The 14,747-nt window shown below is 31.3% G+C and overlaps 1 protein-coding gene across 2 annotated transcripts; it reads right to left on the reverse strand.

Moving 5' to 3' along the window:
- On the reverse strand, positions 826-4,861 carry LOC109349400 (dolichol-phosphate mannosyltransferase subunit 1). Of its 2 annotated transcripts, XM_019590185.1 has the most exons (10): positions 4,762-4,823; positions 4,691-4,715; positions 3,517-3,632; positions 3,095-3,194; positions 2,931-2,964; positions 2,789-2,865; positions 2,556-2,581; positions 2,295-2,459; positions 2,086-2,200; positions 826-1,170 (listed from the first exon to the last, which is right to left on the reverse strand). In XM_019590185.1, exons 3-10 carry the CDS (start codon positions 3,624-3,626, stop codon positions 1,066-1,068), a joined length of 732 nt encoding a protein of 243 aa, XP_019445730.1. In that variant the 5' UTR covers positions 3,627-3,632; positions 4,691-4,715; positions 4,762-4,823; the 3' UTR covers positions 826-1,065. The 2 variants fall into 2 exon arrangements, with proteins under 2 accessions (XP_019445730.1, XP_019445729.1); XM_019590184.1 differs by lacking the exon at positions 4,691-4,715 and having other exon boundaries at positions 3,517-3,635; positions 4,740-4,861.

Consider the following 14,747-nt stretch of genomic DNA (forward strand, 5'->3'; position numbering starts at 1 on the left):
ATATATCAATATAAAATATATAATCATATTTTATTAAAAGTTAATAATTTAAGTTATAACTATTTTTTAAAATATATTTGGATTTATTTATAAAACTCAACCAATCCAATTGACAGGTCATTAGTTGGACGAGGTAGGCTTAAACAGTCTTAGGCACTGCTTAGCAGTCCTAAGTGTGGGGATTCATGCAAGCATATGCATACCTTATTAAATATCTAATTGGATATTTATTTTGGTGCATCATATATTTAAAATGCAGTGTGGATTTTGTAATGAAAAATCAGATCTAGGTCAACTCATTTCAGTCATGAAGAGTCAGAAGATAATATTGACATTTTAATAAAATACTATATTATTAAAGCTTTGTTTGGTTGAGAGAAGAAAAAGAAAAGAGAGAAAGAGGTGAGAAAGAGAATAAGAAAAGGTGTGAAGAAAGAGATGATAAAGTACACTTCACCCTACCCACGTAACAGCTAGCATATGGCTGTTATGCTATTTATCATCATTCGTGAGAATAACTATTGGTTACACTAGCTAAGTCCAGAATATACAGTTGGTTTCAACCAGTATTATTAATGCAATGACGTTTCATTAGCCACATTAGTACTTAACTTCGTGATCCAAAACATTTCAACATGTATGGATCAAGAGCTGAAATAAAGATGGCATTCTAGTACATGAGATTCTAGAGAAAATAAATGTACTAGAAAGTATCGCAACAACAAATTTCAGCCGAAAACTTGTCGTGTTCAAGTTATTTCCCATTTAGGAAAGGACCAAATATTGATTGATGACTTGAATACGTATCAAAAAGGAGAGAAATGCTTAGCAGAAGTCAAGAAAACTAGAGCAAAATCAATCACAACATTTGGAATCATCAAGGTACACAGAAACACAGGGAACCAGATGGATGTTCCCTACCAAATTGAAAAGGCAAGTTAAGCAGATTGTAGCAGAAAAGTTGATGTCCTCAATCCTACATGAATTAGTGATAATTGAACTAAAGAATCTATATCTAGTCCTCGGTGAACCATAAGACAATATGAGTTGTTATGATTTATCTTTTTATGTTGTCACCAAAAGATATGCTAGGCCTTTCAGGTATTCTACAATCTCTGATCCACCAAGCTTTGAACTTCCAAATACTCTATCAACAAACGTGATTGGAACCTGTACACATGTGAAACTGAGGTTAGCACTGAAGTCAATAATGAACAGGGTGAACATATCTTTAATAAGAACTTGAAAACATCTACTCCACAAGTATTTAGGAAGGTGATGAAGGTTTCACAAGCACGAGAAACGAGAGAGAGAGAAAGGCTGGAGTGCATTCAAAAACATAATCTAACTGACCAACATAGAAATTGCCCTCATGAAAGATTTGCACATATTGATTCAAGTGTGAAATTTTAGAGTATCATATTTTTATCTAATCATCAAATGCTTAGGAACTTCTCTCTAATCAACTAGCAGTCAGTCACTTTTGTGCCAAATGATAGGCAAATAATATAATTTCAAAAGGAGATGGAACAATAGAAAGGAATAAGGGTAATCTTGAAAAGAATAACAATGCTCAGCCGATAACAGTTTCAAAGATTTGAAGTATAGGGCTGTATGAGCTTGATTGTCATTCATCTTTACTATGTTATCATCATATGCAACTTTCATGATCAGTATATGTCATAACATGCTCTCAATCTTACAGGTTATTCAGCAATGTACTGAAGACCAAGTTTATCTAGGCTGTCGGTAATTTGACAAAATGGTCAGGAGCCATGACTAGTTGATCACAGCTTGGATTCCATATTCAGAAGTAGCATGGATAATAAAAACCAATTGCCTAAGCATACAAAGCACATACATGTACCCATCGGCCATCACCAAATCTATTTTAAGGCAATTCAATGGCAAACCAAAAGCACAGGAAATTTTTTAGGATTCACCAGCAAACATCTCCAAGCTGTATAGTAATAATGAACTAATGATCAATGCTGTCACAATGACTCATCTAACTCAAAAGACACGAAGCCAACATAACAACCAAATTAATCTAAACTATAAGCACCATGAATTAATCAACTGTACCTCTTCAATATGGTACCCCTTTCTGGATGCTCGTACTATCATCTCCATTTGAAAGACATATCCCTTACTAACACAGCAACTAATGATATCTTCGAGCGCTGATTTTCTATAAAGTCTATAAAGAACAAAAATACATCACTCTCAAACACGAGAATGGAGGGAGGAACTAACACAGCAAAATGCTTAATACCAACGATCAAGCTCCATACCTAAAAGATCCTGTCAAATCCGAGACACCGGGCCATAAAAGTGTTTGTGCAAGAACATTTGCTCCCCTGCTTGTTAGTTTGCGCATAAGATTCCATCCATGCACACCACCACCTTGAACATATCGAGTCCCTGTAACTATATCAGCGCCAGTTTCGAACTGCTTTCTGAGAAACATGAGGGAAGAGTTAAATGTTAACAGGTATTCATACAAAATTGGCAGAGGCAAGAAAAATGAAGGAAAATATTAGAAGTTTTCTTACCTAATGAAGCTTGGCAAATATTTTGGCTGTAAAAAAACTAAACGGATCAGACAAAGAAAAATAAATAAATAAGGAAAAGATAAAACTATTTTGCAACTAATAAATTCACTAAACTAAACTCTTAAAATGAAGTTCATCCGATTCTTGTTCTTCTTAATCCTTTTTATTCATTTCAAATTTAATCACTCTTTATAAATATAAAATATCATTCAAGTGAGAACAGCATTACTTACGTGGTGTGATAGATCAGCATCCATAATGACAATGAAATTTCCAGATGCATGCTTCAATCCATGAATATAAGCCGTTCCTGCAAATGAAATTTGTCAAGGGCGAAATCATCAAAATTATTTACTGCAAGTTTCAGGTACATACCTAAACCCAGCTTCCTAGGTCTTGGTCTTAACAGCTGTAACCACATGAAGAAGCATGATTATTCTAAATAATACAAGGCATTGAAATACACCCAAAAAAATAGAATGAATCATGGACGACAAGCCACTTATATATGAAAATTGAATATGTTGCATGCTGCTTACAATCTGATCTTCTCCATAAACTTGCTGCAGTTGTTTCACAATATCTTGAGTTCCATCGGGACTCCCATCATCCACAACAATAATTTCAAAGTCGACATCCCTAAATTGAGCAACAAGGAGTGTTCGTAAAGATGATTGATCCTAATATACGAACAGTATAAGGTATAACTTTCTAAAATTTGCAAAACAAAAAGAAAGCATTTTCATAATTTCTGTCACTTTTAATTTTCCAATAGCATAGAAGCCATATACTACAAAATAATTACTTTTTGTTTACATTGTACCACAGGAATTAGGAACATGATTATACTCCCAAGTTGTAAAATACCTATTTGAGCCCAACTTATAAATCATATCCATACTAATACAGAATAAAAAACAAATATGAGAGAGCAGATATAACCAAGAGATGGAGAAATTACTTAAGGTGCTTAAATATGAGGTAAACAATGAGACCAATGTTGAGGCGTTCATTATATGTTGGAACAATTATACTGTACTTGTTCTTTTCCTTCTTATTCTGCCCATCCATTCTAATCTGAAAAAAGGACCAAATCCACTCAATAATGTGAGTCTGGTGAATTACGACAAGTAATGGTGTATTAGTGACATGATAAAGTGAAAACAGTTAAAAATATAGTAGCAAATACATGCAGATGCACACAGGCTCATGGTCAACATTATTTTAGACAATGTTTAGAAAGTAATGGGCTCGTTCGGTGGACAGGATAAGAGAGACAAGATATGATAGTTAGTCCTATCATGTTGCAATCCACAGTTTGGTGAGCCAACAGGATAGGATCTTATCCTGTTGGCCTAGAGTATTTTCTATCTCATGGGGAGAGTTGGTTTAAAATGAGCAGTACACTCACACTTGAACACCATTGCCACCATCACCACAACAACTACCATAATTGTCACCACCACAACAATGGCATCATTGTCTGGTATGCACCAAATGAGCCCCAAGTATCATAACACTTTTAGAAGCATCAAATTGGCATGTTACTAAGATAATATTAGTGATCCAGCATGATGCAATATAAATTGCAATACACTGTTTAACTAGATTGCTGACATAAACTAAATGGATAGTCGATGAATCAAAAGGTTCTATCACTAGAAGATCATTACTAAAAAATAAAATCCCTACACCTACATATCAGTACAGGGAAAGAAAAATCCAAATACCATCTTTCAATTTCATTGAAAAGAAACCAAATTTGTACAGAATCAAGTCATCCAAGAAAGTTCACACCCCAGTTGAACAAAAAAAAACCATTTTTGTTCCAAGATTTAGAATTGTGAGTACTATCGCCCTTGATAACCAGGAAAAATTACACAATTTGGCAATCACAACTGTAAAGCTAGGAACCAAATTGAAGAACAAACGGCACCGTGAATGACCCATTAGACATATAAATGATTGAAGATAAATAATGTTGACCAAAGTGGTATATGCGTGAGTCAGAACACTCATCAAACAGTTAGCGTGTTACATTTTTTTCTTTAAATGAAACAGAGAGCGTGATTGCATGAAATTCGATTTCTTCCACTCGATTTATTCTGGAAACTAGATCAATGGAGGAAACTCACCTGCGATAGGGGATTCAGAAAAGGAGCAACGGTGAATTGGGAAAAGGAGCAACAGTGAATTGGGAAAAGGATCAACCGTGGATAGTGAAATTGAGATCGGAAGAGAAGATGAAAGTGAAAGATTAGGAAGAACCGAAGACGGAAACAAAAGAATATTATTAGGATATTTTTCCTTTACTGTAAATGAAATAAATCATTTTAATTAACTGTAGTGTATGACATGGCGTGATATAAGTGGTATTTAGTTGAAATTCAATTTAAAAACCAGTTCTTTTCCAATTTCCTTCCATTTTCGCTTTATAATATCTTTTTTTCTTAAATCATTTAAACCTCTAATGACTAACATTAACAAGCAACCTTTTCTAAACACGATCGACTTATTTCACATCATAAATTGTTAGCTAAACATTAATAACGGTGTTCACTGTATATGCAGGTTAGAAGGGGTTAATAAGATCCCGAGTGAGACTTGTCTCAAGTAATGAAGAGGAGAGTGATTTTTTACTTTATATTTTAAGGATAAAAATGTAATTTTATTTTAAATACAAAAATATAAATGTCAATATATATTGTTTTTCATTTCTTTTTTCATAACACTTCTCTCTATTAATGGAAATGAGTCTCACTAAGTAAGTAATAATTAATACCTTAAGGATGAATTAACATATTGTTAAATGTATTTTAGTTATTAGTAAAGGGTAGTCTTGTCTTTTTGTATTTACTTAACTTCCTATATGTATTGGCCCTTTGGCCTTATCTCCATTATTAATTCCATTTGCATTTCTCCTCTCCCTTCTCTCTTCCTTCCTATGCAGCTGATCTAACACATATGATATCAAATTCAGTTGTATGTTTCTTTCTTAACTAATGGATATGGATATTATATTATTCAGACTATTGAATCTCAACAAATGAAATTAGAGGGTGGCATGCACGTGCATGTTAATTAGCTCCTTGTTAGTGACCACCATAGCAAGTATGCATTTCAGTTAGCTCTATATAAGTTTGATATATTAGACATTGTGGTGGGGACTCTTCAAAGGTCAAATTTCAACTCAGGGAGAGATATAGATACTTGGTGAGACTAGCATTTTTCTTTTTTCGCATACGACGTAGCAACACACTCATTAGGCAACAAATTGGCACTAAGGCTTAACTTTACTTATATGATCCAAGATGTATCTTTTTATATTTAATGTACGACAATAAAAGTTATGGACTATTATCAGGTGATAGTGCTCATAAATATACAACAGCAAATCGCACAACAGGCTTATACAAATGTTTTTTATGTCCTTGAACTCCCACTTGGTTATAACAAATAATATTGCTATGAACCGAGAATTTCATGCTTATATATATTTGTTTCCCTCTAGTTCGATATAGCAAATTGTCCAGCATTTTTTCAAATATCAACTGCACTTCCACTTGATACCTATCCTTAATGAGAAACGTCTAAGAGGAAAAATGATGAAATTAAGTTCCTGTTTTTGCATTTTGCTTCTGTTGCTTTCATTCTCCTTGTTTGAGACTAGACCACTGAGAAATCATGATCCATTTTCTTCTCATTCCCACTCTAGCTCTCTTTTCCTTAGCACTGTTAAACTCCACCTTAACATAGCCAAGGCAGATAGTAAATTATTGGCCAAAAGTGGTAAGGTTTCTCTAAGCATTGAGTTGAGGAATAGCAATGGAACAAGAACTCAGTACTACCAACCTCTTCGAGTGAGTCCGGGAGGCCCAGATGGACACCATCACTTCAATACAACTGTTGGAGGACATGGTAGGAGATAGAGCCACTTTGTCTGATATTTTGCTACTAGGAGGAAACATTTTATAATGATGGAAATAAAAAGAGTTTCGGATGAGATGCTGAAAGAAATCATAGAATATCTAGAATATCTTGTTAGACCTTGTAACAATTCTCTTTCATCTCAATAAATAATATATATTCAACAAAAATTCTTTGTTGTAAGAAAATTATGTTGCTAATTAAACTTCACAAAATAATATAAAATATCAATTTTGGTTTTTAGGAATTTTTTATTTAAATAAACGAGATTTTTTAATTGGGTAATCAAAACACAAATTGGGACAAGAATAATTACATGTAATTCTCATCCATAAATAATAAGCACATTAGTACTAATAACAAAATAATAGGAGCACCTTATTCCAATTACAAAATTGTAAGCCACTAAGAATTTCTAAAACAAAATAAACAATTCATTTAATTCGATGGATTTTTTTTTTAAATTTCCAACCCAACTTTCTCTAAATGGAGTTTTTTTTTAAACTTTGCGATCACATTCAGCGATAATGATTACCTAAATTATCAAATCCGATGATGACGATAACAAACTATTAATTACGCTAGCTAGCATCGAAGCTGTATTTTTTTTCTTCTCTCGGTTACAATCCACGTTCTTTTCTTTGCCTTGCGATTCAATAATGAGAAAAAAGAACAAGTGGGTGACAAAGCCTTTTACTTTTAGGATATTCTGAACTGAATATTGCGACGATCATGAATACATTCCAACTTCTCATATAAAATTTATATATCTTTTCTGTGTAGAAACGCTGAATTTCTGCACATTTCATTTATGTTATGTACCACGAAAAAAAACATTCATTCAATGCCTATGGTTCGGATGTTTCTGATATCTGTGAAATTGAGACATTTTATATTCATTAATTCTGATGTTGTGTGGTGGGGGCATTAGAATCCATCTACGTCTGCGTGATCCGAGTCCAACAGAAACAACATTCCTTGTCCGTCAGTGTTTTAGGTATAAACTGAAAAGCATACTTTTTAGGTTTGCATAATTAGCGTTTGTATCATATCATGTTAAATGATTATCTTGTTATTTGATTACCCGTTGAAAAGAAATTGATAAAGAATTTATTATTCAAGAATCCACTAAAACGGTTTAATTATATGATTAACTTATAGTTTTGCTAGACTACTAAAAAAAACCTTTATCTTGGGAGATATACATCTATGGGTTATAAGATTCTTCTACAGGCTAAGTGAAAGAAGCGTATAAGTGGATTTGACATCATATTTAGACCTAAAACCTTTAAGTCATTAGGTTTATGAGTTCATCTACTTATATTCTTTAATTCATTCAATTTTACAATGTAGGACTTATTCATTCACACTTGGAATATCAATTCTTTAATTCTAGGAAAGGAAGTTCTTCCTTATCATGTCCATATAAAGGAATTTTACATAGAAGAACTGTTATGTAAAACATAATATAGAGGTAAAATTATGTGATACAAATATATTAGTCGGCTCATATTATCTTACCATTATTAGGCATAAAAAGGGGAAATTTTCAACCAAAAAGAAAAGGAACGAAAAATTAATAACCACCACTCAATACCTTTTTTAAGTGGGGAATACTTCATAGATCATGATAAATAAAATAAAAAAATTACTTATCTCCATTATGTATAAATAAGATTATAACACATGACAAAAATAAAATTTTAATAATCCAGATTTTTATTCTTTTAAATTAAATATTTTAAAAAACTTGTTTCCTTGTATATTCACAAGTATTGGAGAGTGGAGTACATCCATTTAAAAAAAAAGATATGAAAGTCAATGGGGACGTTGCTGAGTGAGTAAAAAGCCACTAATGCCAGTTAAGCATGGGATATGTGAATGAATTAAGGATAAGGTAAAGAATATTTTAGAATGATATCCTCTAATCATGGATTTGTAAGATGATTTTCAATATATTACAATCACAAGGTTAACATTCTAGATATGCACTGTTCAAGCATTAACAAACAGTTGAGTGCATGTCGCATTTGGATGAATGTTGTTTTCTGACATATGAGCCTAAGTGCCACAATTTGGGTGTTTAAGGTCATGTTTGGGGATACAGATGAGGGGTACCTAACTTTGTCCCTATTTCCTGTCATATCCAATTGAAAAGTGATACATATATAAAATAAAAATTCATAAAAATAAAAATTAACTATTTTACATTATTAAGTACAATGTTAGGTTAAGAACAATGAGACATGGGTTTTTTTGAAACAAACGATAGACTCCCATGTTTGGATATTTAATAATAAGTGAAATGGAGTAGAGTGATATGGGATCATACAAAATAAACGGTTTGAGAGAGAAATGTGTGCAATACAATATGAGTTTTATACATGATTTATCATTTATTATATATTTTTCATCATTATTGATTTTAACAAAAAGTAATTCAAACGAATAATGTACTGAGTGTGTATAAATCTTTACATATTATAAATAATTAAATATCACACTCAAACTTTTATTAGCTTGTGAGGATATGGGATTATACTCTGACTTGAAGGTCTATGAACATACATAGCTCTCTAGTTAACGTTGGAGATGCAATATATGATATCATGTTTGAGATAGGATCTTTTAATTTATAGTTGAATTTGAATTTCGAACCATATATAACCCAAGTGCTAAGTGGATGATCCTCACCCATCCCAAGCTTATATACTTCATTTGCCCTATAACATGACCAATGTGGTCTCTCACATGTGGCATTCCAGCATATTAATCCTCCTCCCGCAGAGTTTTTAAACTTACAATTTTGAATTCCAGTTTGATGCTTCCCTACTAGGCTACTACAACTTCTATATCTAATGTGCCAAACTTTATAAAGCTGAATTTGAGATGCTGCTGAGATGTCTTGAGAACTTGAAGACTAGTTTCTATGATTATAGTTGGAACTCACGATGCTAAAAAAACTGGAATAGAAAATCATTTTATACTTGTTTGGTACAGCAAAATTGCATGACAGGTTATAGTAATTAAAATGAAACTAATTAACAATGGATAGAGATCACCTATCTTCATTTATGTCTTACCTTCCTGTTCCGCTCCAATAAAAATATGATGCTGAATTAAAATGAAAATTTTGAGAAATATAAACTAACATTTTTATATTACTTATAATAAGATGATTGGTAAGGGATATGTGAACATACTTATTTTGGGATAGAGGATCCTCATTCATTAACAATACTTTCACAAAGTATGTTATGTTGAGTTTTTTAGTACTACTAAATGTATCATCTTCTTGTAGATAAATAATTAATTTATTTCAATGTTCATCTGAATAAGTGTTGCTTCGTAGATGATATGTTATGCTGACATTGCTAATACAGATTATGCAATGAGAATATTTGTCATACTGTTAAGTGGGATGGTTTGAATTAGGTCAGGTACATAATTCATAAACCAACAATATATATTTAATTGTAGAATAGTGTGTTCTATTATTATTACAAGGATGATATTTCACTTACTACTATTGGTATCCGTACAAAATATAATTTCATGCACTGTTGCACATACAATATGGATAGAATATTGCCCAAAAGCATGCTTGGGCTGAAGTTGCTTCCAACGTCAGTGACCTAAAATATTAGGTACACTTGAAAAGGACCCAACTTGGTTAACCAAGCCTACGGCTTTAATATATAGGTCATGGCCAACCAATTTATAGGCTGCCCATGATATGTTACATGGATTGGAGAAAACAAGGATAATTAAGAGGGTATCAGATATTGTATCTTTTTGGTGCTGGTACATAGTGGGGATTTAAAAAGTTTCAAGCTTTATATGTCTGACCAAATTTTACAGCATGGTAAAGTTTTGAGAATAATGAAATCGAAGATCCTTAGAAGAATTAGTAATTCTCCAATTTCAAGATTAATTCTAACAAAAGTACCTTCATTATTGCTTGATCTGCATAATACAGTGCATATGCAAATGAAACTCCAATAATTGGTTAACCGTTAACCTATTGGCTGATTATGTTTATTATGACTCAACACGTAGTGTTGTCATTCATTATTACCAATTTACCATTACAATTCTGGCCTATAAGTATGCATAGTTTTTCCTTGGAGCTTCTGCACCATTCTAGTGTTACATTATTGTTCAAGCCTATAAGTTTCTTATAAGATGCCAATGTTAAGGTTCTGGTGTTGCATGATCTTGGTCCTGTGCTCGGTTTTAGTTTCTGAATCTCGTTCTCTCACTTCATCCTTTGAAACCAAATCAGTTTTTCCACTGGGTTCTGGTGGTGTTTTAATAGTGGTTTCAGGATTAAAAGGAATAGAGAACATTCAATCTCATGAGCCAAATCGGCTTAGTCCTATGGGCCCAGATCCGAGGCACCACTGATGTAGATATTTCCCATTAATCTTCAATTGGGATCATGAGCAATCGACAAATCCTCATTGTGGTTGTTAACTATATAAATAAATGTCTACTCCATAATAAAATGTTGTTACTGATTCAGGTGCAGTAGTTCCTTTCAGAATTTGATTTCTTTGTTTTTAATGTATTTCTTTGTTTTTAATGTATTTCTTTGAAATAGTTTGCATGAGTGTAATGTTTCTTCTTGTACAATAAAATAAAATAGGGATGTTATTTGATGTCTCTTCGCTTCTTTTTTTCAAGTATTTTGTGATGCATGTATATACCAATAAAATTTAAGAAAGTGGGAAATTAATTAAGATGAACGTATACAATGGTAAATTTGATATTTAAAATCTGACATACAAATTACATTACTCGTTGCCTAATTATAACTGGAAATAGTCTTCAACCTTTACATTAGAATTTTTAATTTAAATTATAAGATTAAAATGTCATGGTGCTTGTTTACATGGTATAGAGAAAATAGAGTTTAGAATACCGAGCTTCAACTAAAGTGTGGACTGTAGTAAGTCAAAAATTCCTTGCTACTTGAGCATGCATGTAAACACATTAGTGATTAGACCGTACGTTTATTAATGGTCTAAGCACAATGGAGCTTACAAATAAGAGAGAAAAATACAAGAATTTGACGGTATATGAGTTTTATATATTATTATTATTATATCATGTACTATTGATATTTAATTATCGTTAATTCCTCAAAAAATATTCTAAATAAATGATGAATAATACTATATATTACACTCTAAAATATTTATAACTTAATTTAACGACAATTTAATTGAAATGCACATAGAATGACACTCAGGGCAAACACTATGCAAGTAATATAAATAAATAATAGATAATATATTAATTGTATATGAATTTTTACTCTAATAATATATCAATATACCTAAGCTACATGAAAACTCCAGAACAACTTGACACACTTTATTGTGGTATATTATATTTTTGTTTTATTAAAGAATTGTTCTTAAAAGTTAAAACATGATTTGAATCTTGTCTTTAGGATGTTATTTATATCCACAAATTGCTGCAAAGGTATGACAAATCACCTTTAGGTTTTAGTTGATATCTTAGTAAACGTCATGCTACCCCACTTGGATGTTTTCATAAATTATTTCCATATATATAATTATCAAATATCTTAAAAAATTAAACTTTTAATGTTGTTTTTTTCTTGTTCAATATCCTATCTTGTTTGGAAAAAACTTTATTTTTATTTTAGTCTTATATCTTTATTCATAATGATATAATGACTCTCTTTCCATCTCATGAAAACATGATATGGTTGGAGAACAAGAAAAACAGTTATAGATAGCTCTTCCGTTTGTCACAATTTGGACTATTTGGCACATTAGGAACAAAATTATTTTTGAGAATTTGGGGTTTTAGACAGAGGAGAGGATGAAGCTTATTTTTTTGCATTCCTAGAACTTTATTATTGTTCGTTTTCCTTTTTTCTCTTCTTACTCTTATGTTGATTAGGTGAGACATCCACCAACTTGTCTTTCTCTTTATTCTCCTATGGATAAGAGTACAATTTATTCTCCTAATAATTTTATCTCTTGATTAATAAATTTTTTTATTGTTGATCAAAAAATGTAGCCATGCAGTTTATAAAGGTGGCGTTGTCAAAAAGAAAAAAAATATTTTTATTACGTTTCATACATTCTATTAAACATATTAAAACCTTTATCCATTTTACTATTTAAAATATATATATATGTGTGTGTGTTAGGAATTGTTCTTTTTATCCTAATGGAAAGCATTTTACACTAGCTGAAGTTTGCTGACATATGCTGAGCAGAACGGATAACTACCAAATTACTTTACTTCATCATTCACTAGATTAAGCTAGTATATATTTAATAGGATTTTCTTAGGTAGCTGACTCCCACCACATTATTTTTCATGCACTGAAATTATCTAGAAGTTACTATATGAAGTAATTTCTTTTTAAAATGATCGGTAAAAAATTTAATATTCAATTCACCACGTAATCACATACACATGTGTATAGTTACATGTCGATAATATTAAACGCAGTTATAAACCCAAACTTTGAATTTGAGATCATTCATTAGTTAATTTAAATCATCTCTTTGTCAACTTATTCACGCACGAGGCCATAATTTTTTTTGTTCCTTTTCATAAACTATAAGTGATAAGCAAAGAAAATATAAATTAAATAATTGAAATGCTACCATATCAAAGAATTAAGCTGTATACTTTAAAAGACTAGGTTGGGCATCTAGCTATATTAGTCATATTGGCTAGTACAGCTCATAGTTTTCTGTAACTATAAGAAGCTTTCATAATTTCGTGATGCTGGAAAGTAGATTTGACACATCAACAAGAAAGTTCCATTGGTTGAGCCTCTTTAATTTCCTAGTAAATTACTTGTTGGGATGACACTGGCTACTGCTAAAACCAAATTTCATAAGATAACGCTGACTAAAGTAGTTTTCAGTGATATCATATCATATACATTAATAAATATGTGTACCATACTATAAATACCAAGTTCCTAGCTCTAACATTTCCTACTAAAACATCAAGTTTCCAAAATAGTATATACTTTAAATAGCCTTGGAATGTTATATTATATTAGAAGTATTGATCTCTAGTATGATGGTAACTTTGGCAAGATCAATTATGGGGTGCATTTTCTTGATGTTGCTTCTAAGTGCAGGAAGTGAGACACGACCTTTGAATCCAACAATGGTAAGCAACATGTTAAGAAGATCGATTGGAACACCTATACGACCAATTACAGAAGCAAGTGAAGTTTATGGCAATAAGAGATTAAGTCCAGGAGGACCTGATGCTCATCATCATTAATTACAAGTCTCAAAAGCTTTAGGTATATAACTGTTCCTATATGTTATTTGTCTTTTTTTGAAGGTTGAGGCAATTGAAAATTCTTACTGTTCAAGAGTCAATAAATTTTCTCTCAATTTATTAGTATTTACTGTACTAGCTTCAAAGTATTTATTGGAAAGAGATTTGATATAGGATGAGTAAATATTCTTGATCAATAAAAAATATAAGTAATTGTTATTGAGAAGTAAGTCTCATGTTATATTGCTAAATTTGGGGCGTGGTTTAAATATATAAAGATTTGAGACAATTAATGATGATGAGCATCAAGTCTCTAGACTAAATCTCTTCTTGTGGATCATAAGATTCACTTGCATATGTAATTGATCGCATATGTGTTAGAGAATATATGTTAGTCTTATGAGAAACGGACGGATTGACAGTATGATCGGTTTGACCACTACTAGATTTAAAAATGGCTTTGCTTTGCAGTCTTAATTGAATAAGGGTTGAACCATTTTGAATCAGGGAAATTCTGGTTCAACCGTGTTAAATCCGGTTCAACTGTATTAACCCGAAAAGTAAATAAGACGGTTCAATTAAAAAATAAAAAATGGAATATCACTCAAATATTTTGTCTTACTCTCGTCAAAAAAAGATGAATATATATTACTTTAATATAATTATTAATTATATAAAACTTTACAATTATATATTTATAAATAAAAATTATTAATTATATATAAAATCATCCGGTCAGATCAGATAGTTTAACTATTTAAATCGGTTAAGTCTAATACGGGACGTCTTCTGGTTTGATGTCTGACTCAGGTTTTACAATATTGATATATTGATCGAAAAAACATTATTTTAGTAGGTTTAGTTAATTATTTTATTTGAGTTTACATATAATTTATGTTTAGCATGATAATTATTATTTGAATTATTATTATCTTATTATTTATAGTGATTATTCTTGCATATGTTATAAAT

This window comes from Lupinus angustifolius, chromosome LG06, assembly GCF_001865875.1.
Source record: "Lupinus angustifolius cultivar Tanjil chromosome LG06, LupAngTanjil_v1.0, whole genome shotgun sequence".
Taxonomy (NCBI): domain Eukaryota; kingdom Viridiplantae; phylum Streptophyta; class Magnoliopsida; order Fabales; family Fabaceae; genus Lupinus; species Lupinus angustifolius.